We start from the raw sequence: 27,535 nt of genomic DNA, 5'->3' as shown, positions 1-27,535 counted from the left end.
TATCGCAAGTGAACATTTTATTGTGATGTAAACTTCACGACAAGACTGGCATTTACTTTACACCAGTAAGTACCTACGGTGAAACACAGCGAATTCTAATTGGTAATATAATGGGGTAGACCAAAATAACAAAATGGAAGCGCTTGGATAGTTATTGGTAACAAAACACGTTTCTAAATGGAATAGTTTACTATAGTGTAATTATGACTTAATTGTGACTTAGAAATGTGTTTGAAAGGTATTATGCTTGAATTTTAAGTGGACAGTCTGTACTAGCCCTGCTGTTACAAAATGAATATTCGAGATATAATTTGTGCATTCACATTAACAGTGCTTAAAATATTAAAATATCGGTGTTTTTCACTTGGGTGAAAGGATGTGAGGATATAAAGTGAGGATGCATTAGGAACTGGATATATAGACTAGAAGAGATACATATTGTGGAAGAATGACAAGGTGTTCGCCGATCAAGTACATGTAAGCTACAGTATATAATGTTCAGTAAGTAAAATCGTTTGAACATTATCATACTTGTTATCTTCCAAATATTTAATTTGTTTTGTTTGTTTGTTTTGGGTTTAACGCCGTTTTTCAACAGTATTTCAGTCATGTAACGGCGGGCAGTTAACCTAACCAGTATTCCTGGATTCTGCACCAGTACAAACCTGTTCTCCGCAAGTAACTGCCAACTTCCCCTCATAAATCAGAGGTGGAGGACTAATGATTTCAGACACAATGTCGTTTATCAAATAGTCACGGAGAACATACGCCCCGCCCGAGGATCGAACTCGCGACCCAGAGATCCGTAGACCAACGCTCTTACCTACTGAGCTAAGCGGGCGGGCCAAATATTTAATTTAGTTGCAAGTACTAATGTAATTATTAAGACTGCATGTGTAACATGTATTTTAATTACTTTTAAATCTTACAACCATTTAAAATGAACAAATTGCAAGCACAACCATTGTTTGTGATCCATATATTGATAGCTTTAAATTTAGTTTTTAATATTCTGCAAAATTCTAGTCTCTCAGAATATAACCTGAGACTACTATTTAGAATATAAGGCTAGTATGAATATTATCATAATTTCATGTGTATTAAGTACTTACATAATTAAAATATATACAAAAATAATATTGTGCATGTAACTGTATATAGTACAGAAGTGGAATGGTCCTATTACAAAATAAAAACAAGAATTTGTAACAGAGTTACCAACGTCCCCCGCCTAAGGGCATTTTTTCACAAAACATACTGCATGCCAATACAGCATCTTGGCATGAACAAAAAATAACAAGAGTGCCAGAATGTCGCATTATACACCCGTCATGCAGATGTTACAGTAAAACAGTAAGTTTTGTTTTTCTAAGACCACAAAAAAGTCCCTACCAGGAAGAGATACCTTAAAATACACATAAAATTTAAAAGTAACATCTATGTTGTACCACAGAAAAATGGTCTTGATGACAACTGTTTTTAACAAGTGTGACAAAGTAACGTATTACAATTTCCCTTACAGAGAAATGACTTGCTCACCAACAAGAAGACATCAGCAAAACTCTTCTTGAGTAAAGAACGTTAAAAAATGAATATATACTTAAACTAAATAACTTTTTAAATCTACAATTGAACTTCTACTTAAAAGAAATCATAGTGTACTTTTTGTGATAACGTAGAAAATGTCTGTTACGGACAAACAACCCAACGTTCAGATCTTAGAAAACAGTAAGCTTCACTACAGACAAAGTGTCTTTCAAAAATGGTTATGTAGAAAATTACCTATGGTTTGGGGAGGAGGGCTATTGGTGGCCTATAGCCTCTAGTTAGTTTTATGATGTCGTTCAAATGAGAAACTGCAAATGTCGAGTGTTGGCTCTACGTGCAAATGTCACAATAAGAGAGATCTAATGCAAAAAAGAGACCCGAAAAAGTAATCGTTTGACAGGTAGTTTGTTATGCAGAATAATTATGAGCGAGGTTTGTGTGTATGGTTAGGCTCCTGCTCTCTCCTAACTTTTTGATATTAGTCATAATACGGTCACCGTTATAATTTGGAAAATTGGCTCAAACTTCAATCAGTTATATATTTGATTTGAACGTCTGATATATATATATATATATATATATATATATATATATATATATATATATATATATATATATATATATATATATATATATATATATATAGGACGACCTATCCCTGCATTTTCTCAAATTTAAACTCTTTAAGTCGTAACTTCTCTCCACACTTGTTTTGCAAGACAGAAAGAATATTTTGTATAGGTGTGATCACGCCTGCACAGTCGTTTTCGATATTTCCAATTACCATGCCTATACATTTCAAGGAATTGTTCGCATCATCTTCAACTAAAAATACTGCTGAACCTGAATCTCCCTTTTGACAAAATATTTTTGTGTAGTAAGAGTCAACACACAACAGATTGTTTATAATAATTGGATATCTCCGACCATTGTAATCATACATCATTTCTTTCGCTCTCTCCCTAACAGCTCCATCCGTAGTTGATAGCGTACCTTTCGTTAGACCAGTAGCACTTCCAATTTTGATGATTCTTCTTGTAGCCATATCCTCTGTAGTTAGTGTTCTTGCATCAGTAGTTGCACCATCATCAAAAGTGAGTTGATGATTACTTCGGAAACCTTTAACAGCAGAAGAAGTACATACTGAGGAGATATTGTTGACATAACATGTAAGATTTAAATTATACACAGCCACAAACAAAATAAATTATATACATTGAAAATTTAAACGTTTGATGGTGCTTTAACTTTAGACGTATCGTAAAATATTGAAGAATCTGAACAATTATTATAATTGATAATTAAGAATATTTCTGTTCTAACATACTAATTCATTGCAATAAATTAGTACGAAAGTTATGCTTAAAATCATTTACATTTGTATTGAAGTAGTTAGACAAATGCTTCTATAAGTACAGTATGTTAAAATAAAAATAGACAAGGCCTACTCATGGTTTATCGTCTGATATTTATATGATTCATTGTTCAACATTTTGGTTATTACCAACTCCTGCGAATCTGAAAACGAACCTCTGAACAACGCTAAAGCTTAAGTGTTCTACGAACTACATTATAGCGACCAGGATTTAAGATATTTTTGAAATATACATGAAATTCTCAACGTTGATAATTTTCTATTTCCAAAACATGAATGAGAAAACCTGTTTGTAATTTCGTTGTACAGCAAGCAATCGGCAACGATACTCTTCAAAATTAAAAGAAAATCAAAATACAAAAGTCAGATGGCGAGTAGAAATTAGCGAGAAATAACGTAAACATATTTATTAACATTAACATATTTGTGGATATGTGTGCTTTTAGAATTCAGATTTCAGGCCACTAAACAAACAATATGGAACACAAGAAATTGATAGAGGAAACAGCATGAAAAATAAAACAATGCTACGGGAAGGATAGCACTGACGGCAGCTCGAAAAAAAATCAAACATAGAAGGGAAAATGCCATTGAAAACTTGTGCAGACTTTGTGTGAGAGTGTGTCAGGCAGTAGTATGTAATGCGAGGGTAGGGGTGTACTAAGCGGCATTATGAAGAAACACAAGCAATTGAAAAAGAAAGCGGCATGAAAACAGAATGAAATTTATCAATGGTGAAAAGATAACTTCTGTTGATGGAAAAAGTAGTGTATATAGGGATATCGAAATAAATATAAGGCAACATAAGGAAAGTGGGAGCGTTATATAAGCTTGAATAAACATCATAACAAAATATGCCTCCAGTGGCATTGATTTCTGGCATGCCTGACTCTTAATCAAATGGTGTCTGTCGTTTACCATAACCAAGCCTTACATTAATTTTGAAAATGATAGTTGTTTTAAATTGGTGAGCTTACCATAAACCTTACCTAATACTTCTATATCTGACCACATTGACTTTGATCTTTGCTTTACAGTGCTCATGTACATAAACGATCACATATAACATCATAAATGTGTTTCTAACAATCTGGAAACAAGTTTACAAAGAAAGCTAATATAAAGGCATCTTCGTAAATCCTTCTTGACCTCTAGGACACTTAACCCTCAACTTTTCTGTCACATACCAACAACTCTTTTTTATGTCAGGCTTGATAATTTTAGGGGCATCAGTTAACAAAATAAAATAAAAAAGCGTGTACAATCAAAATTAAATATGGAAGCTACGCGGACGATGAGACTGACGTCAGCTCTTTCCAATATAGAAATGGACCTATAAGCCACATACCAGCAAAGTTCAGATCATCTTCATCGACACTGATAAATTTTCCCCTCTGTGGAATTCTATCAGGGTAGATCCGTATAAGCGCGGCATCTGTTTCGCCTCCAACGTTACTAGTGACAACTATCCCGCATATTCTGTCATCACTGCTAGAACTGGGTGATATAACATCACCATCTGAGGGCTGAACAACTTCCGTACCTTGGATATGATTGTCAGGTTTAGTAATGGGTTCGAATAGATGTCTTACTGTCAGGAACCCCATATCGCCGTTTTTGACGAATTCAACCAGTGGCCCGAGTGTACCACAGGCGTTCACTCCCTTTTCTCCAATGCTACAGCCCATAGCTAGCTCCTGATGTCTTAATGTAGCCTCATTCAGGCAAGTTGTAAAATATCCTTCGCGAACATCTGTTTTAAAAGTCCTGTATGTTTTCGGGTGCTGTAGGGAAACAGGAAATAAATCTTCACCATATGGTACTAACGTTTTGCCCAAACAATATAACACGATACATGGCTCGGAATAGTCATAGCCTGTTTTTGTGGAACGAACAAAACTCACTCTAGCTGCTTCTAAGTTACTATGTCTTTCCATAAGTCTTAATACATGATGAGACAATGTTTCATTGACCTCAATGCCATACCGTCTAATCAAATCTTTTACATTTTCATCATCTTTATCAAGAACGTTTTCTGCCTCCAGCGATTCTGTCGATGTACCATCAAATGATATTTCTCTTGTACTGAATCGTTTGTACTCTGATAGGCAAGTTCTTTGTTTTGAAACACAAATGATCAATAGCTCGCCCTTGCTCTCTTCCAAAGCAGGATAAGCTTCTTCAATATCGACGTTTTCCATCACGCACTTACGACAAATCATATCTAAAACAATGTACGATGCGAATGACCTTGATTTTCCTTCCTCAATTCGAAAATCGTCTTTATCAAAACAAACATGTTCTGCATGTTTTGCTAAAATCATTGAACCCATTTTTCGAAATTCACTATCTGAATTTAATTCTTTCAGACAAGCTATATCTTTTTCTGTAATTGACATCGAAAATTTATGTCTCCCAATGATCATGTCCGTCAGTGTAAGATATTTAAGTTTTGGTAATTCCCGCGTTCTTCTTATAATTGTATCGAAAATACCATAATAGAAAATATGTTCAGGAGCACCATGCAATGTAGAGGTGCAATTGATATACCACGTTTCCACGTCTTGGTCATTTGCAGGAAAGGGAATATTTCTTGAGTCTTCGATTTCATGTAGCTTTGTGTATAGGGCTCGTTCGTGCTGTTTCAACTGAAATGTGCAAAAGCAACTGTAAAAGAAACGAACCGGTTTTCTTCAGTGGGTTATAAGTTGTCTTTCGTTAAGGTAATTCTGTACGTTTGATTACATGAAGTGACGGTGTTATCTGCCGTTATTCGGAAACCCTAGAATAATGTCTGGTAGCCGTCATACGTGAAGCATAAAATTTAATGTTGCCAGGAATCTATCCGAGACATTAAGCACATATATTGGTAATAAAATTTACCAATATATTACCTATTATGTATAAGTGTTGCATATTTTGCTTTAAATGGATCGTCTTATAGATTTATTTCATGTAAATGAAGAAGAAAATGATGACTTTTGAGAGTATTAACACTTTTTCATGACATGATCTGGTGACCTTGTGTTTGGCCCAATATGACCCAGTTTCAAATCTGAACTAAAAAGTTTTGATACCTACCGTATAGAAAATGTTGGCATCTGGAACTCTCACGAGACGGATCAGACGTTATGACCTCGATTTTGACCTATTATGTCCTTATTTCACACTTGAGTTCGTAAAGACACATATTCTGTTCAGGTGTCTTGTAGTTCAAATAAATTCGGCCACAGGAGTATATTAATATAATTCTGCACATTCGAATCAACATTGGTTCTAAAATTTAGATTTTGATTCATTCTGACCAGACTTCAGCTAGATCAAATAACCATCAGAAGGTTAACACTGTTTTCTATTAACCTAGTTTAAGATCTAAGCTAACCTAGTTTTAAACTGATCCTCGATTATGAGACAACGTTAAAACATAGAGTTTAAAGTTTTCACATGGTTTTTCTATGGTTTGACCTGATTACCTAGTTTATACTGCAAATGACCCAATTTCAAACTCGTTCAAGATTCTGTTCTGTACAAATGCAATGGCGTTTTTTCCCTTACCAGTGTTTCTAGATTCTGTACCAGTACTAACATGTTCTCCACATGTTACTGCCAACTTCTCTATATGCATACGAGGTCTTCTGTCATATCGTCACAGAGTACATACGCTTCATCACGACCCCGCGATCCGTATATCCCTATTAAGCGGAGTGGGTGGGCCTGAACATTTGTTTCAGGTGAGCTAAACATATAGATAAAATTTCTAAGATGTAAATATTTGATATTAGCTAACCTCTTCTGATTTGTCTTTATCTTTTAATTCCGGTCTGTTGACACCTGTTCTACCATCGCTGTCGTATTCAGAGACTATCGATTGCTCTGTATCATCTCTTGAAGTCTGTGTCGCTTTGTCTGCATATATAAATATACAGCTGCGTTAACTTATTATTATATCCGAAGTGATAACTTCCCAACAAATAATAGAAACTAGGATTTAACTGCTGTGTCGTTATGTCTGCATATATAAATGTACAGCTGCGTTAACTTATTATTATACCACAACTGTCATTTTCTAAGAGCGATAACTTTCCAAGGAGTAACAGAAAGTATCAAAACATGATTAAACAATATAACCCTTTTTGTAATAATATTTAATAGTTTTAATATGATAAAGAGGCTAGCAAAACACACTGTTTTATAACCTTAAACAAAACAAAAAAATGTATTGAACTTTAGGCTCTTGGCTGGATATGTATGACAAAAATGTATTATCTATTTTCTATAATATCTAAACTATTAACACCATTGATACCCAATTTGTTTATCCATTTTTCATTCTAGAATCGAGGATTGGACAGTTTGTATGTTTTCATGAATTATTTGCAATTTCAGCGTTTATTACGTTTTTGGTGTGTGGATTTATATATTAAATTGATTTTGTTTGTTCATTATAAGCCGGGACACAATTTCATTTAATGAGATGTCGGGACGTCCAAGTACTGTAATGATCGGGATTAGAGATTCATCTACCGGCTCCGTGAAACATTTTTGGTGAGATTTAAAAACCAATGAGTCTGCCTCTTACGGAGAGTCTCCCAGACCTTGCCGCTGGATTCGCACGTAATTAATTGATTGATTAGTATTCTACAATATCTCTTATTGCTTATCTGTGTTTTTGCATAATCAGTTAATACAATGCATCAATAGTACAAACTTCGATTGATGGTGCAAAATTACTTAGATATATAAATTGTAAAATAAATCCAATAATAAATAAATTTAGATATCAGAAAATGATTGCTTTTTTTCAAGAAGGCTTTGAAACTTAGAAACTGACTAATATGTTTCTGAAAATATAGCTGAAAAAAGATTAGTCTCATACTGGTCGCGATAAAATGCTGAGTCCGTTACCACCCCCAATGTAATCGGTAGTCTAGCCAACTTTTCTTTATTATCTCGCCTTAAACCCCCCACTTTGTTTACTAAAAAATGCTTGGAGCTGTCAATCTTATCCAACATTTTGCATTGATAACTGAGAGCGCAAATATACGATCGGACAGTATTAAAACTTAGTTTCTGAATGGACAAGTATGACAAAAACAGCATTACTTGGTCCAGTGAAGGTGGCCAAATAACCGGCATAAGAGAATTAGACCTGAAATAAGTGAATCGTGACAACCCTACCCTATTTGCATTGGTTGTGTTAACTGACGCCGCTCCCCTTAACAATCTGTAAGCTTCATCTCGGAGACCAGTAATAGGTATAACCGGGGAACCATTTTTGGTGTTTCTCAGTTCCTAGAACTATCTGCAAAAAACGTGACCACTGTTGGCGGGAAATAGCATCAGCAATTGCATTATTTTGTTATGAAATGTGTACAGCTTTAAACAAGATATAATATTTCTTTGCAAGCATGACAAATGATCGGATTTACTGCATGACTCTTTTTGAATTAGCAGGCTGTTTATTTAGGAATAACACAAGAGCTTCGTTATCTATTCTAAATGTAATAATTTTGTTCATCAACTCTCTATCCCATTAAAACATGGCTAAAACCATGGAAACCATTTCCAGAAAAGTTTAATCACCAAGGACGTCCTCATACTTCCAAGACTCAGGCCATGAAAAAAATGACCATCTGCCCTCAAAATAACATGCCGTCCCCATATCAGCCGAACCAGCACTATCCGAAAACAACTGTAATTGTTCACTTGTGTACCGATTTTTTTCCGGGATATATATTAAACTCCGTTAAACTCTTTCAAAAATGTCAAGAAGACCTCTATGTTCTCCTTAATTTCTCTTGTAACCCTTAACAGCTTAACTTGTTTGCTTTGGCCAGACATAATCATAAAACCGCCTAGTAAACGGCCTGCTAGATCTAATAGCCTGACCAAAAATATTCAGCTTACCAACCAGACTTTATAGCACTTTCAAACTGATTTTCGTTTTATTCATTATCCCCTCGGGCAAGCCAGCCAATTCTTCAACCTTATGTATTGGAATTAACACTAGCATTTCACTATTTCATTAGTGTCAATTTCCAACACAAAAATACCATAAATGTGTTCGACCTACTGATTTATTAATCCTCTGCAATAGGGACATCTAGGGTAGTGCATAACTCTGTAAATGGTGGTATTAAGGTATGACAGTCATTAGTCACTTTACTGCCAGCAAAAATAAAATTACCTAACATATGATCAAAGGTATCCATTTGAATTGTAGCACACAATGGCAAATGCAAAAAATGTTGAAAACTTTTCAAAAACGTTAGCACTCTGACTTATACCCATAGGCAAATATTTATCGACATATAAACATTCCGCTACTTTCAAAGTAAACAGCGGGGAATCACTTACAGCAAATAGCAGGATTCAAATCGAGCTTCGCGATTAACGCTAATTTCCCTAACTTCAATATCATATTAGTTACTTAATCAAGAGATTTATAGTGAACACAACATAGAGACTAAACAATCCCATCGTTTGCACTAGTGCCTCTGGGGAAAGGGAGGTGAGTTATCAATCTCCATTCCCCATTCGATTTTGGGACCAGACCGACTAAGTAAGTCCTAAGATTTGGCAGTGGTGGGTCCACGACTGGCCTGCTATACGTCCTAAAGCTACTTCCCCATCCATTTTCTCTTGAAGAGCTACGGGGTGAGCATATGCCGATTCTAAATTATTGCATACCATGGCAATCCTAGGGCCAGTGTAACCTATATTTAAAACTATACAAACTCATTCTTTAAAACATTGGCATCATTGTATCATCGTATAATTCTATGTATTGTACTACCTTTTAACGTTAACGGTAGAAACCCCAAATTGTAAAGATTTAGAATCTACTGCGGGGGTCTGAAACCTGCTCAAGGATGGAATGGACGGACTTTATTGAATTTCCGTGGTGCGCCCTGAGGGAATGCAGTGGCTCGCACATGGCCCGGGAATATATTGCCGCTGTCTGGTCTTCTAAACAACTTTGCAGGATGGTTAGCCCTTCAATATAAGCATACATGTCTTAAAGTACAGAAATGTTTACAACAAGACCTATGATTGCAGTCAAAACATTTTTTTTTCTGATTGATAGCGTTACTAGTCGTTTAGGACTGCACAATCAACAGAAAGCCATAACTCCTGATCTATGTAACCAAAAGACTGGGTTTGCAGCCATACGTAGCCTAAATTGCACGTCCTAGCTCTTCCACCCAGAGCCAAGATGCCTTTTGCTGCCGTGCGAATGCTATTAAAATATTCAAGAATTTTTTCCCATTATTTGATCTGAGTGGGCGGCCAAATATAGACTGGTTAATAAAAAGAAGACCGCGCTGGATGCTGCAGTAAGCTAGCGAGTCTGACATATTGACCCTCTATAATTTTACTTTTGATTGGTGTAGACACATGCAGCCCCATCCCGGCCCGAGCAGTCGGTACCATTTGTAGTTGGTCATTAGACATTGCATCAAAACTTAGTAACCGAAAACCTGTACCCTGATCAAGCACACATTGTAGATGTTCAATACCAACTGGAACAACTGGTGCTGGTACCACTTCTGCTGGATCTGGTTGGGGTGCTAGCGCTCGTTTGGGCGTCATCTGAGCCTGCTGGGGAACAGGTGCATGCTGGGGTACTGGTGCCGGTTGAGGTACTGGTCCTGGTGCCGGTTGGGGTGGCACCACCGCTGCATATTGGTCAAAGTTAGCGGGCGCTGTTGAAAGACGCACGCCGAGTACGAAAAAGTTAAAAAAAATAAAAAACAAAATTGACAAGGATAACCATATCTGTGTTCTTTCCGCAAACGTCACTTTTTTCAGATCCATATAAACTTCACTCACCATCCTCCATCCCTAAATTAATGACATGAGATTTGATGCTAACAATAATTGACACTTAAATTGACATTTATAGAGCCAGCCCAACAAGGGCCTATACGAATTAATTATTTGAGACATTACTTAATAAATAAGGCTACAGTGTAATGAAATTAATGTGGAATAAGGTACTGTAAATCAACACAAGTTAAAACTTTTGTAGCGAAAACAAATTTTGCCGTTGCTTAATTAGACGCTATTCACTTAGGTTATAAAATATAATACATTCTATCATGAAAATACAGTACTAATGTACAAAACCTATGCAATAACGTTCGGAAACACGAAACCTCCACCAGTCAGAAACACTGAAAGTTCTGATTTAACACTACTATTACACGACCAACAAGCCACCAGACAGCGTAGCTACCTGTTCGCAAAATTACGCAAGTCTGAGGGACATCCCAAATATGAAATAAGACCAATACACATTGAAGTGTGGTACGGCTTCAACAATACCATTGTTGGTAAAACTAATTCTAGCTGTAAATCGCGACTTCATCTACAATATTATGCGTGAGTAATAATAAAGGTACTTTTACAGCTCCCAGCTCCACCAGAAACAATTTAGAAAATGAAATTAATAAACACTGGGGATGGGTATGTCCCCTGATCACAATACAACTTGTATGCCCTAGAAAACCCAGACGTGGCGTGCAAGCAACCCCGGCCCGCCACTCATCATCCGGTCGTTATATTTGCAAAACCCACAACTAACTTATCTGATGTAATACATTTCTGAATACTGTTAATACATACATTGCTTTACACCGACGCATCCGCATCAAATGTACTTTTCTACTGTTACACCAGTTATGATTATGAATACTAAAGTTTGTTTCTCTTTGGAATTGTCAAAGGACAATCCGTTTATTGATAAACTAAGTGCATAACAATTGTAAAGACATGTATAACATAGAAAAATGTTTTCAGAAATATAAAGTGCATAATAATGTTTGTCATTCTTTCACACATGTATTACATGTATGTTGTTCTCAACATAAATTGGTCAAAGTACTAATACATTTTTTAGATGTAGGTTCTTTGATGTTGATATTCTTACTATTCTCGAGGTACATGCTTACAACAAGTAAATCAAAATATAATGTTCTAGTCATATTTAGACATTTCCTTCTTCGATCAGTCATAAATTAAGTTTATATATACAATAGGTTATATACTAAGTATTATGTTCATACTTTGATGTTCTTCTTCTTCCTTTTTGTATCCGATAACTAAATGTTCTAGAATTTTAAAAGATTTCGAGATATTATTTTTTAAGGCATCAGATATCTTTAGACAAAAATCAGTTAAGGAAGAATTGCTCATAGTCTTCTACATTATTAAAGTGGTAACATAAAGGGTTATCACTAACTTTCCAAGTAAAAAGGTTGAAGTTTGTACGATAATGCAATTGATAAGGTTATACTTAAATTGCTTGATTTTAGGGTCAATGGTACTTTTGTTCAGGACATAATAAAAAGAATCCCACTTAAGCATGTCTAAACCGCTGTTCCCAAAAACTACCTCGAAAATTCTTTTCAGAAAAGTATTATATATAACTTTATTTCTAATACCTTTCAACAACTTATTTCCTTCAAAAATCAATTAATTCTGTTTTTACATGTGTGTTGCCTGACCCGTGAGATTGTTTATTTAATTATTTTGTTTGGTTTTACGTCGCACCGACTAAATTATAGGTTATATGGCGACTTTCCAGCTTTGATGGGGAAGGAAGACCAAAGTCGTCCCTAAGTGCATTATTTCATCACAAACGGGCACCTGGGTAGAACTGTGGACCTTCCTAAGCCAGTTGGATGGTTTCCTAACATGAAGAATTTAACGGTCCGAATGAGGCTCGAACCCACATTGATGAGGGGCAAGTAATTTGAAGTTAACAATCTTAAGAACTCGTCCACGGAGGCCTCTGAATTTAATATTGTTTTCTATCTTTTGGATATTGTTTGTTTTAATTATGTTAGATTCAACTATCCAACTATCTTTACATTTCAAATTTCGAAATAATCGGTTGATATCGAGTTCCCCAGATTCAGACAACAGATCACCGATAAAGAGAATTTCAGAATCCATCCAGTCTTTAAATATTAAGCATTTTCCCATATCTTTAATGTAATGATTTGTTTTTAATTACTTGCTTCCTTATTTCACGGAAAGACTATATAATTTGATATTTTTTTATCGTTTTACCCTTTGAAGTTCAATCAATGTATCTATTAGAGTTTTATAAAAGGAAGGTAACGAATATTTAGTAGATAGAAGGGATTTGAAAGAATCTAAATTCATGTTGAAGATCAACAATTTTTTCTATATTGAGCTAAGGTAAATTCTGCACGTTTGATAAACCGGAAGTGATGGCGTAACTTCATTTATCCGGAAAACGTAGAATAACGCCTGGATTCGGCGTACGGAATTGAAAATCATTTTTTGAATTAATTGAAATCTGTGAGTAAATTTATTACAATGGCAATGTTGCTATATTTCTAAAGTCAAACTATGATATTAAAACATATCAAGAGTTAAAATAATCAAAGTAATGTCTTAAAATTAGCGTGAAATTTCCGGTTCACTTTAATCATGGTCAAATATCTCAAAAAGAAGCACACAGACATATACATTTTATTTCACCAAATTATAGGCCATATGTATATTTACAACTGTGAGAAGTTTCATCAAAATCTACATTGTAGAAAAAGTTCTATACGCGAAAATGTTATGAAAGTAATGATTTTCCCATACGCTCCCATTATGAAATATTGCGTGAGGTCTACATGTTACTAATGTATCTCTTGCTCCATTTCCACAGTCGCATTGAAATTCTATTATTTTATTATCCCAATTTCTGTTTGTTATTTCCAAAGAAAACGCATAACCACATGCGGTTATAAATAATAATGTACCACCAGACTACGTACCTGCCAGGCGTTAGACATAATCGTTAATGAAGATAGTTAGATTGGCTTTCAAACGAAAATAAAACAAAAAGACCTTAAAGTCATTTTCCCGTTGAAGATATAGCTGTATAAATTATGACCCTGATGTATCCAATTAACTCATCCATTTAGCCTCTTAATCGACTGCACTCCGTTTAACACATGAATTAAAACAACCTAGTTTAAAATTTCAATATGATATTTTTATTAAAAACATCTCTACAAAAATTGTACTTTGTTCGAAGTGGGTGCACGTAACTTTTACCAATCGTGATAAAACATTTAATAGCTTACACGACACTAATAAACGGGTATAGCCGCCAAACAACCAGCCCCGTTCTTTCGTGAATGTCACCCATTACTGAAACACATGGAAAGTAGAGATTGTTTTTTACATCAAACGTGTGTCTCCCACCACCTACCACACAGAAATTGCAAAATATAACAGTTTACAATCACTGAACCATTACATTCCAACTTTAGGTATAGGATATAAGACGAAAACGATCCAATATGTAAAATACTGGACTGTCCGTAGCGCGTTAGCGCTGACAACCGTCAAGTATTTAACATATTGGATCGTTTAAGGCTTTTATCTAATACTTAAAATATTATGATACAACCAATAAAGAAGTACGTATAAACAATTGACATGAAATATTCAGATATTAATTCGGTTTATATTTACTTTACCGCATTTAATTACAGTTGCTGTATGATTTTGCAATACTCTATAGATCCTGTTCTTCGCAAAACAATGATATTTTTTCACATTTTCATAGATTTAAACTAATGATAAATGTGTATTGAAATTCCGGCATAGAAATGGACACTGACTTTACATTAGTGATTACTGCGGTGTTGACGGCGGAAGCATCGGTCCAGTACTAAGCCTGTCTACGAAACCAAGGATAACGAGTTCTTTATCTGAAAATTACAAACATTAGGATCAGTGTTCAGTATACAGCTGAAAATAATAGATTTGCTATTTGCCGATAGACTGGCTTCCGTCCCTATGTTTGTTCTTATTTACATATATCAGTTTTCTTCATTAAGAGGGAAGTAACTCCAGAGGGTTGTTTCTACATTGACATTTTTTATTGCCCCTGGCTCCATCAGATAAAATTGTGCTATTTTAGAGGCTTAAAATTTTTTAATAAAATGTTTCCTGTATTTATATAAAAAATAACCATGCAGCCAGGGAGCCAGGCTCATTTGCCGAGTGCACACTTGTTTTCTATCGTCGTTAATATAAAGTAGACTACTAAATATTCGTACATATGCATAATCTCATAAACACTTATTTAATGTATGTTCTCTGAAATTAACAAATAACTGGCTCAACTGAGACACCATACTTTAAAGTAAATTCAGTTTATTCACCACGAGGTTCAAAATGCACGGGAGTCTCGTGATAGTACATGCCATTAATTTCACATGGTTGAAGTGTAAACAAATAGTTAAATTTGCTTCGTTTTATTTCTCACGGAAAAACTCCAACTTCTTTAAATTTTGCTCCAATCCTCTGATGTAAACTTTCGGGCGTATATTGCTCCGCTTGGCTGAGCTCTTGTTTTAATTGAATTACTTCCCTTTTATGCTACTATAAATAGCACATTTTGTTACTTTTTATTACTAATAGGGTTAAACACTCGGTTTTGCAGTAACTCTATGATTCCAGCAGGTATGCAAATTTTGATTCCACACCTCATGCTTTTATTTCAATGTAAATAAGATGTGGAACCAAAATTTGTAGTCCTGTTTGGCGCCATATAACCTATACTGTGTTGGTGCGCCATAAAACCCGAAAAAATAAATAAATTATGATTGATCGTAGGGAAAAAACGAGACCACTTTCCAGTGATAAAACATGGATGGTACGAGGGCTCTTCAAAAATAACGTAGACTTTTTCTTTGGCTTTTATATACTTGAATGAAGCCAAACAAAAATGATACCATCATAACTTGCGATCTTTCTTCTTACTTCAAGGCAAATTTGACGTGATTATGGCCATCAATTTAGAAGTTGAACCTCCTCGAAAACTTACACGGACCCGGCGCACGGCGATTATATTTAAACGACGTTAACGACGTCGTGCTTTCCTGATGATGCTTTCATTAAGTTTGCATTAATTCATATTTTTAAATTTATTTTATAAATTTTGATGAGTACTAAGAAATAAGAATTTGTTTGGTAAGAATACTAAAATTTTATGAACTTTTATGACGAGCATCTCGGACAGGGGATTCAACGTGAGAACTTGGTCTTTATCTACGGCGTCACACATTGGCATTTACAACCATTCGTAGTATTTCGCTGTCTTTAAGCAATTCTGGACCATTTGAGAATCATTTGTACCATTTGAAGATAAAGACTGCACATCGTTGTGGCATTTATTTCATTATTTTATGAATTTCAGTTGCTGTTCGCAAAACTTCTTCATAACTGAGCAGTTGTCTTAGTATCCGTGCGAGTCGATGACGACATTACATGCATTGGACACAGTAACACTCGCTTTGTTTAAACGTTGCTTTTTTCCGCCTCCCAAATCGGAATGACACCCTACTCTAGGTACATGTCGCCCTGACGTGTTGCTGCAGTTCTGAATATATTTGAGCAAAAAGAGTATTATTAGTTCGAACATTAGCGATCGAATTCAAATCACCACAGATCAAAAAGCGACTGCGTCGGTTATAGGTAGCTATGGTAATAAAAACGTTCGACGAGCTTCCTCTATCGGCAAAAATGTTACAAAAATATATGACAAAATCACAGAAAGATTCCGAATTACAACGATATATGTCACATCATTATTTACACAATATGCAACATTTGACAGAAAAAGTCTACGTTATTTTTGAACAGCCCTCGTACACGGATGGTAAACGCGCAATCCAATTTCCGCCGGGATTACGCTTTAAATGGGTTGCGCAACGTCCGCTGCTGGTGTTGAGCGTAAAAAAAGACGAAATTGAGGTATGTGAAGTTATGATTTTTCTAAGTACGAGACAAGAATAAATTTTCTCGAAAAAAGCAAAATGCTATTCGACACAAATATGATACTACATCATATGTATGTAAAATATCTGGTTTGTAATTTATGATTCGGCTCTATTATCACAAAAACTCAGGCGACACGAAGCGTGGAAAAAGTATGAAATCAACAAAAATGGGAGTTTCTGTCCTCATATGCCTAATCTGAGGACATCTGATGCTTTTGTGATAATTCAACTGTTATAAAGTAACGAATACCAAAATCATTTGCTTCAAATCCTACTTACGGGGACATAACTGACAAAAAAATCATCGGGAATAGGGTTGCGCACCGGGAATGGAGTTGCTCGTATACATCATAATGTATTGAATATATACGCACAGCTCGAGCCAACAGAGTTTTCGTGATTCTTAAATTAATAAGTTGGTATTTCACACATATGATCTTTATTCATTTTTGTGTCGAATAGCATTTTGCTTTTTTTCGAAAGCACTCGTAAATGTGTCATTATTTACAAAAACAAAAACCCACCTACCTCGATTTTGTATATATTGATGCGCAACACCAGCACCGGAAGTCGCGCAACCAATTTTTACCGTATTCCCAGTGAGAATTGGATTGTGGACTTAAAAGTTCTTTAAATTTTGCTCAGATCCTCCTCTGATATAACCATTCGGGCGTATATTGCCCTGCTTGGCGGTGTTTTTGTTTTTAGCTCACCTGTCACATAGTGACAAGATGAACTTTTGTGATCACCCTTCGTCCGTCATCTGTGCATCCGTGCGTGCGTCAACAATTTCTTGTCTGCACGATGGAGGTTTCATTTATAATTTTATTTAAACCAAACTTGCATACAACTTGTATCACCATAAGATCTTGGTTCCTTTCTTGAACTGGCCGGATCCCATTATGGGTTCCAGAGTTATGGCCCCTGAAAGGGCCAAAATGAGCTATGTTGACGTTGACTGCACAATAGCAGCTTTATTTATGATTTGATTTTTACCAAACTTGCACACAACTTGTATCACTATAAGATCTTGGTTCCATTTTTGGCTTTTGCAGCCATATTGAGACTTCATTTATGGTTTGATTTGATACAAACTTCCAAAATATCTTCAACAACAATAGATCTTGGATTTCTTGATGAATCTGTTAGATCCAATAGTAGGTTCCAGAGTTATTTTATGTCTGATTAACTCCCCTGATTGTAATTAAAATGGATTTATATCAGTAAGTACTACAGGACTTATTTGAAATTTCATTATTGTCATAAGTTGGACTGAGACAATCAGGGTAGATAACTATGGACTGATTTTATGTCAAATTACCCCCTTTATTTCAAATTAAAATAGGTATATCTCCGTAACTAAAGAAGATACTGATCTGAAATTAGCTGGACTTGGACAATCGGCGAAGATACATATTGGCTGAATTTATGACAAATTACCTCCCTTTATTTTTTATCTAAATGAATACACCTTAGCAGCTTCTAATGAGATTGGATTGAAAAGTTATTTATGTCTTCCATGGTAAGAAATAGTCATATTAGGTAACTCTTGATTGAACATTTATCAATATAAATACTTAACTTATATATTGTTGTATAGGCTTGTAATTTGTACCTTCTGCATGCATATACCAATGCATGAGTACCTCCCCTAATTTTAATAAAAATGGATTTATTTCGGTAAATATTTATATAACTCATTTGAAATTTCATATTGTCTTTTAGTTGAACTGAGGCAATTAGGGTAGACTGCTGTGGACTGATTTATGTCAAATTACCTCCCTTTGTTTCAAATTAAAATGGGTGTATCTCAGTAACCAATGAAGATACTGATTTGAAATGTCATTTGTGGTATTAGATGGACTCTAACAATCAGGGTAGATAACTTTTGACTGAATTTATGACAAATTTCTTCCCTTTATTTTATGTAAACAAATATATATCAGCAGCATTTAAAAATTAGTTTTAAATGTTATCTAAGTCTTTCAGGGTAAGGAATAGTCATGTTAGTAAAAAAATGCAGCATTTGAACCTAGGACGCTCAAACTCGGTATGGAAATTGGCCCTGACTAGGTCAAAAGGGACTGTTACAAGAAAATGTTTATCCTGATGATATTTTATGTGTAAGCCTATGTACTGTATGTCAAAACTTGATCATATCATTTTGAGCAATGGTACTCAGGTGAGCGATTTGTTTTTGTGTGCATACAATTGTAGCATACTTGGGGAGAGGTGGGGCACATTTGTCACCAACAGCTCTTGTCAATGACAGCTATTGTTTCATTTATGTTAGACTTTGTGTTATATTTGTTATGTTCATAAGTATTTTTTGGTATATTTATAAATAAATAGATTAAAATATTTGTTGAAACTTTTAGTGATTGTTGTATTTTTGAAATTGTATTAAGTGGCATTTGTTCGTACGTACGAACAATATTCCAAATGCATACAGATTCTTTCTCAGTTCTCACATTTGTTCATATTTGGATATTTTTCAAATGCATACAGTTCACAGATTTGTTCTGAAAAGTACTCTCTTGCATACAGTGCCTGGATTTGTTTGTACGTACGAACAAAATTCCAAAAAGCATTTTTTTCAAATACTTCTTCAGTTTTCTCATTTGTTCGTACGTATGAACAAATGATTATGAGAAATGAAACGGAAATTTGTTCGTACGTATAAACAAATCTGGGCTGTTTAAACAAAATGTCAGAACTGGAAAATTCATCTCTTGCATACAGACACTGGATTTGTTCGTACGTACGAACAAAATTCCAAATTGCATTTTTAAAATTAATTCTATTTCTGTTCTCCCATTTGTTCTTACGTACGAACAAAATGAGGGTGTTCATAGGTACGAATAAATGATTGTGAGAAATGTAAAAAGAATTTTTAAATCAATTTGGAAATTTGTTCGTACGTATGAACAAGTCTGGGCTGTTTAAGCAAAATGTCAGAACTGAAAATTTATCACTTGCATACAGTCCTGAATTTGTTCGTACGTACGAACAAAATCCAAATTACAATTTTTTAAAACTTAATTCTTTTTTCCGGTCTCGCATTTGTTCGTACGTACAAACAATTGATTGTGAGAAATAAAAAAAAATCAATGCAATTTGGAAATTTGTTTGTACGTATGAACAAATCTGGGCTGTTCAAACAAAATGTCAGAACTGAAAATTTATCGCTTGCATACAGACCCTGGATTTGTTCATACGTACGAACAAAATTCCAAACTGCATGTTTTTTAGAACTAATTCTTTTTCTGTTCTCTCACTTGTTCGTACGTACGAACAAATCCAGGCTGTTCGTACGTATGAACAAATGATTGTGAGAAATGAACAAGAATTCTTAAATGCAACTTGAAAATTTGTTCGTACGTATGAACAAATCTTGGCTGTTTAAACAAAATGTCAGAACTGGAAAAGTCATCTCTTGTATACAGACACTGGATTTGTTCGTACGTACGAAAAAAATGCCAAATTGCATTTTTAAAATTAATTCTATTTCTGTTCTCTCATTTGTTCTTACGTACGAACAAATTGAGGCTGTTCATACGTACGAATAAATGATTATGAGAAATGAAAAAGAGTTTTTAAATCAATTTGGAATTTTTTTCGAACGTATGAACAAGTCTGGGCTGTTGAAACAAAATGTCTGAACTAAAAAATTATCACTTGCATACAGCCTTGAATTTGTTCGTACGTACGAACAAAATCCAAATTGCATTTTTTTAAAACTTAATTCTTTTTCCGGTCTCTCATTTGTTCGTACGTACGAACAAATGATTGTGAGAAATGAAAAAAAAATGCAATTTGGAAATTTGTTTGTACGTATGAACAAATCTGGGCTGTATAAACAAAATGTCAGAACTGAAAATTTATCTCTTGCATGCAGACCCTGGATTTGTTCGTACGTACGAAAAAAAATCAAAATTGCATGTTTTTTTTAGAATTAATTCTTTTTCTGTTCTCTCATTTGTTCGCACGTACGAACAAATCCAGGCTGTTCGTACGTATGAACAAATGATTGTGAGAAATGAACAAGAATTTTTAAATGCAACTTGAAAATTTGTCCGTACGTACGATCAAATCTGGGCTGTTTAAACAAAATGTCAGAACTGGAAAATTCATCTCTTGCACACAGACCCTGGATTTGTTCGTACGTACGGACAAAATTCCAAATTGCATATTTAAAATTAATTCTATCTCTGTTCTCTCATTTGTTTGCATATACGAACATATTAAGGCTGTTCATACGTACGAATAAATGATTGTGAGATGGAAACAATTTTTTTTAAATCAATTTGGAAATTTGTTCGTACGTATGAACAAGTCTGGGCTGTTTAAACAAAATGTCAGAACTGAAAATTTATCTCTTGCATACAGTCCCTGGATTTGTTCGTACGTACGAACAAAATTCCAAATTCCAATTTTTTAAAACTTAATTCTTTTTCTGTTCTCTCATTTGTTCTTACGTACGAACAAAATTGTGAAATGAAAAAAATAATAAATGGAATTTGGAAATTTGTTTGTACGTATGAACAAATCTGGGCTGTTCAAACAAAATTTCAGAACTGAAAATTTATCTCTTGCATACAGACCCTGGATTTGTTCGTACGTACGAACAAAATTCAAAATTGCATGTTTATTAGAATTAATTCTTTTTCTGTTCTCTCAATTGTTCGTACGTACGAACAAATCCAGACTGTTCGAACGTATGAACAAATGATTGTGAGAAATGAAAAAGAATTTTTAAATGCAACTTGAAAATTGGTTCCTACGTACGAACAAATCTGGCCTGTTCAAACAAAATGTCAGAACTGAAAATTAATCTTTTGCATACAGTCCCTAGATTCGTTCGTGCGTACGAACAAAATTCCAAATTGCATTTTTTAAAATTAAATTTCTTTTTCTTTTCTCTCATTGGTTCGTACGTATGATCAAATTCAGGCTGTTCGTACGTACGAACAAATAATTGTGAGAAATGAAAAAGAAATTTTAAATGCAATTTGTAAATTCGTTCGTACGTACGAACAAATCTGGGCTGTTCAAACAAAATGTCAGAACTGAAAATTAATCTTTTGCATACAGACCCTGGATTTGTTCGTACGTACGAGCAAAATTGAAATTGCTTTTTTTAAAATTAATTCTATTTCTGTTCTCTCATTTGTTGATACGTACGAACAAATTAAGGCTGTTCATACGTGCGAATAAATGATTGTGAGAAATGAAAAATTATTTTCAAATGCTATTTGGAAATTTGTTCGGACGTATGAACAAGTCTGGGCTGTTTACACAAAATGTCAGAACTGAAAATTTATCCCTTGCATACAGTCCCTGGATTTCTCGTACGTACGAACAAAATTCCAAATTGCATCTTTTTTAGAATTAATTATTTTTCGGTTCTCTTATTTGTTCGTATGTACGAACAAATCCTGGCTGTTTATACATATTAAGTATTGATTGTGAGAAATGAAAAAGAATTTTTAAATGCAACTTGAAAATTTGTTCGTACGTACGAACAAATCTGGGCTGTTCAAACAAAATCTCAGAACTGGAAAATTAATATTTTGCATACAGTCCCTGGATTTGTTCGTACGTACATGTACGAACAAAATTCCAAATGCATTTTTTTGAATTAAATTTCTTTTTCTGTTCTGTCATTTGTTCGTACGTATGAACAAATTCAGGCTGTTCGTACGTACGAACAAATAATTATGAGAAATGAAAAATAATTTTTAAATGCAATTTGTAAATTTGTTCGTACGTACGAACGAATCTGGGCTGTTTTAACAAAATGTCAGAACTGAAAATTAATCTTTTGCATACAGACCCTGGATTTGTTCGTACGTACGAGCACAATTCAATTTGCATCTTTTAAAAATCTATTCTTTCAGTTCTCTCATTTGTTCGTACGTACGAACAAATACAGGCTGTTCATACGTACGAACAAATGAGTGTGAGAAATGAAAAAGAATTTTTAAAGCAGTTTGGAATTTTGTTCGTACATATCAACAAATCTGGGCTGTTCGAACAGAATGTCAGAGCTGAAAAATGATACGGAATATGGATTATTGTTTTACGTAGGAACAAACAGGTTTTGTTCGTACGTTCGAACAAATTCCAAATTGCATTTTTTTTAAAAATCAATTCTTTTTCAGTTCTCTCATTTATTAGTACGTACAAACAAATCCAGGCTGTTCGTACGTACGAACAAATGATAGTGAGAAATTAAAAATAATTTTTAAAGCAATTTGGAATTTTGTTGGGTAGTAGGAACAAATCTGAGCTGTTTGACGTACGAACAAATTCTGATTTTCTTTTGCTGTGGTCTGCGATTTCTTCAATTTTTGCTCTGATTTTCACCGGTAAAAATTCCATATAGCGGCAAAAAAGAGGGACAGTCCGGAAGATCCTCTTTTATTCCGGAAGCAGATTTGAGTATTATTTCATGCACGAAAGGGCACCATAGTAGAACCATCGACCTTCCATAAGCTATGGTCGGCTTCCTTACATGAATGAATTCTACACCGCGAGGGGTGTTTTAAACCTACAAAGATAAAAGGCAAGAAATTAGAAATCAGTACCTTAACCACTCGGTCACGGAGCCCACCCCCTCCCCACTTACTCCCAAATTTTAAACATGTAGTGTTGTATCTAAATTGATCTTTTCTCTTTTTTTTCCCACGGAATTTAAGCCAACCATCTTAGGCCGCTTGTACTTAGTGGGAGTGTAAGAATATAAAAAATAATTTAGTAATGGTAATCTTGGCTTTGAAATCGAAACTTAAGCTTTTCCAATGCTATCTATAGGCATTTTCATTTCTAAGGTTTTTGAGCGGGGAAACATTATGCTAATTTTATTTAAGGTGACCCTGACCTTACATCCACTGGTCCCACGTTATATTCTTGGACTGATTAAGAAGACTATAGGTCAAGGTTCAATATCTCATTCAGAGCTAAAGCTATAGAGCAAAACATGGTGAGTCAGATGCCGTCGGACCATTTTATAAATAGATATCGATTTGCCTATATTAGACCGATATTGGTAGTTTATGCTAACTATCAGCTAATTTTTATTCTAAAAAGGTCTGACAGCAAACAAATACAAATCCTCAATTTTATCCATTTATTTAGTACAAATCCTCAATTTTATCCATTGAGTAAATATAAACAGTGACAGTATTGTACCAACCTCTTGAAGTTTCTTTACAGCCTCTTTGGCGTCTTTTCGGTAGATCAGTTCCTTGCCATCTTGCAGCACAGCAATCATATCATCTATATACGTATTTGCATTTTCTAGTTCCATGGTGCTCGAGCGGAATATCTCGCTTCTGTATTTTCTCACCTGTTTCATTTATTAAAAAATACATTTATCTCTACCGAAGGCAGAAGACTAAGTCTGATTTATGTGATTTATGCCCTGACATATTAGATATAGAAGTAACAGACAACCGGGATATTGTGCCAGATTCTTAGGTTTTATACAAAACCAATAAAAGCAATAACAGAGACTTACACGTATACTGCTTGTTAAATTTAGTAATAACCTGTGGCCACTATCGGGAACTTACATTACGTCTTGCGATTTTCGTAAACGGTCATTAAATAAAGGTATTTGTACCAGATATTGCTTGTATCTCAGACGTCTTGTTAGTTACGACACTTTGTAAATTTCCTCAAAAGTTAAGGTTAAAAGTTCTCAAACCTAAAGTTTTCTTGTCTTATATTTCTACTCCTGTTAAAGTGAATGTGTTAGATAATTTCTCACTGTGTCACGCCGAAGCTGGCTTGAATATAGTTTTGAAGATGTCCATCCGTTCGTACTTTTCAACCGCCATGAACGAGCATGAATTTAGGATGAATGTCTGTTATATATAGATAAAATCTCGCAACACCTAAGCAGCGAAACAGATACATTTTTAAATACATTAACACATTACCATTTTGTCGAGGCCATGCAAGATTTATGCTGAATTGCTACCTACTTTCAAAGAGGGTGTTTAATTGACACAAAAATATAGAAATAGGATCAATAATTTGGTCGAAAAAGTCCAAAGTAAATAGATCCTATTTTCCCTCTTTTTGCGTAAATTCGTGTAAAACGAGTGTTTTTATTACACGTTTTAAATGCTAGGATACATTCTGCATGAAATGAGACAGTTTCCATGTTTATACACCCCATTTTGTAAGTTTTGCAAATCGAAACCGGAAATAGGGGTTTATTGAGCGGACAAGAGCAAAATAGCGCCATTTTCAGGGTAGCAGACCACAACTGGCTGGCATTTCACTAGGAACTATTCAACCTATTTTCTTTTCATTTTCCGTTAATTTATGATAGAACTTTCATGAAAAATAGGTAAAAATGATGTTCTATATAGAAAAATACAACCTAAAGCTGTATAGAAAATAAATGAGAAACTTAATATTTTCAAACCGGTTTCGTTTATTACTCATCAGGGCAAATAATACAATATGGCATCACAAAATGTGTAATTGCTAATTGAATATTCAAAGTACATATGTTATAGCACTTAAGGTACTCATATCACCATAAAGACTTAAAATGACTATTTTAGCATAACTGAAAACTTGCAAGTTTACCCAAAAATTTAACTGCATTAAGTAAAAGTAACCGTTTTTGCACTGACAAACAGATAAAAATTCAACAAGAATGGAAAACTTACAAACAGAAAATATCGACAAGAATGGAAATAACAACAATGTATATTGTATATTAAAAAAGAATCACTTTCACTATTAACTTTTTCGTGAATAAGTATTTCATACAAGGAAAAGAATCACGGTAAGGTTCATAAAAGCAAGAGCTATCACTATCAGTGACAAATGCCCGCGAAGCATGCCCAAGAATGCTACAATTGTCTGCGCAAAATATGCCAGAACAGTTTCGTTATGAATCATTTTGTAACATTAACACTAGAGACCCGGGGCATAAGCGCGACACCCGTTCCTAATATGGTAAATATTTGTGTCAAACTATTTTCAAATCCTTTGATAAATGGCAGAGTTATGGACCAGACAAGAAAAAGACAATGCTAACCTTTGACTTCTTAGTGTCACCTTTACCTTAGAGCTTAGACTCTGGGTCTTGCGCATGACATGTCATCTCACTATATGGAATATTTTTGCTAAGTAATGTTAAGATCCCTTCATCGATAACAGAGTGATTGACTAGACAAGAAACAGACCATGTTAAACTTTAACCTCTAAGTGTGACCTTGACCTTAGAGTTAGAGGTCTGCATTTTGCACATGACACGTTGTCTCTTATTATTATTAGTAATCTCAAAATCCCTTGATGAATGACAGAGTTACGAGCTGGACCCCTGTTAACCTTAAAACACTTCTAAGTTTGATATTTACCTTGGAGCTAGGGGTCTGGGTCTGGGTCTGGATCTGGGTCGCATTGCCTTATTATGGTTTACTTTTCCGCCAAGTTATTTCAAAATACCTTCATAGTTGCAGAGTTCGACTCTTTATTGTGAACATTTAGGCCAAGTTATTCAAAATCCATTTATGCTTGACAGAGTTACAACTCGGACGGGCGCATAAAAATATCACAATTTAGAAAAAGATGAAAATGTTTTAACATATTTAAAAACTATTAATGTTTTAATCCACAAAGCTCAGTTATTGATACGAACAGCTTTTCAAATATACTCTTCTAGGGTATCACGAACACTGAAGATGATAATTTTTGGCCTAAGACTTGAAAATTAAATAAGTCCGAATGGCGTTCCTCTTTAAACATATTTAGCTATGTAAAATGTATGTAATATTAAGCGTAATTGTGGCAATTTCTGTTACATTTGATAGTAGACAAGCAAAAATTATAAATATGGAATTCAGAAAGTACACGGGAACTTTTTAGTTACAACGCATGTATAAAACAGTTTTCGTACCTACACCATTTACATGTATGTTTAATATAGTAAATTTTTGCCATGAAACCAGTTCAGAATGCATGTATATTTTTTACCAATCTTGTGTAACAGAGCTAACCAACGTTTTATTTAAAACAGGCAGAGGTTTATGCAGAACTGCGTAACCATTGTAGAAGTTTACCTTTGAGAACACATCTGTTCCAGTGATGTGGTTATGAAAATATTTATTGTTGATAATCACATGCAGTAATCCCGTGCAGTCAATGTCGGCTGCTGATGTCTTCAGGTCATATCCAGAGACGTTGATGAAACATTTAGCTATACTCCACGGATCTACAGTCCACTGCTGAGACTGAGTGTTTTTCCAATTAGGAGCTGGTGGTACGGACGCATGATTAGTTATAATGTTGTCATAAATGGCGCCACATACGTTGTTTGGACAAGCAATTTTACCACCCTTACAACAGCAGTTACAATTAGCTTGACCTAAAGGACATTTATTCTTTCCTATTTTTACATGGTCTGGTTTGAGAGTTCTCACAGCACATTGACCACATGTCACAGTCGGTAGTATCTTTGTCTGTTTAATGTTATCTAAGATGTCTTTATGCTGTTGCTTGGCAACGTCCTCACAGAAAGGCGCTAGTCCTTCTTTCAAGTATCTTAAGCCAAGTCCGGCCTTCAACCATTGTCTGTACTTTTCATTCGATAAATAAAGTGGATGTGCCATCCCAATATTGAACCTAAACGAAACAAGTTGTGGTTATTAACTAGTTACATCATACGTAGTGTTAAAGTGTAGATTACATATTATGAATGTCAGTGTAGACTTTTCTATTACACTAAACTTTTGTAATTTTTGGATCACTTAATGCACAGTGT

At 34.7% G+C, this 27,535-nt stretch overlaps 2 protein-coding genes across 2 annotated transcripts in view; both read right to left on the bottom strand.

Moving 5' to 3' along the window:
- Positions 1 to 2,200: 2,200 nt before the first annotated feature.
- LOC128558866 (uncharacterized) lies at positions 2,201 to 6,929 on the bottom strand. Its single transcript, XM_053549095.1, has 3 exons — positions 6,711 to 6,929; positions 4,272 to 5,571; positions 2,201 to 2,667 (listed from the first exon to the last, which is right to left on the bottom strand). Exons 2-3 carry the CDS (start codon positions 5,347 to 5,349, stop codon positions 2,201 to 2,203), a joined length of 1,545 nt encoding a protein of 514 aa, XP_053405070.1. The 5' UTR covers positions 5,350 to 5,571; positions 6,711 to 6,929.
- Positions 6,702 to 27,535, bottom strand: part of LOC123566670 (uncharacterized) — a 52,568-nt gene continuing 31,734 nt past the window's right edge. The window contains exons 2-5 of the mRNA XM_053549094.1: positions 26,835 to 27,396; positions 23,941 to 24,097; positions 10,303 to 10,629; positions 6,702 to 6,829 (exon numbers count right to left, since the gene is read on the bottom strand). Of these exons, the coding sequence (XP_053405069.1) occupies positions 6,702 to 6,829; positions 10,303 to 10,629; positions 23,941 to 24,097; positions 26,835 to 27,383 (1,161 nt within the window). The 5' untranslated portion in view covers positions 27,384 to 27,396. The remainder of the gene's footprint in view (positions 6,830 to 10,302; positions 10,630 to 23,940; positions 24,098 to 26,834; positions 27,397 to 27,535) is intronic.

The sequence above is a fragment of the Mercenaria mercenaria genome, chromosome 8 (assembly GCF_021730395.1).
Source record: "Mercenaria mercenaria strain notata chromosome 8, MADL_Memer_1, whole genome shotgun sequence".
Lineage (NCBI taxonomy): Eukaryota > Metazoa > Mollusca > Bivalvia > Venerida > Veneridae > Mercenaria > Mercenaria mercenaria.
This window is presented reverse-complemented; position numbering and strand designations above follow the sequence as displayed.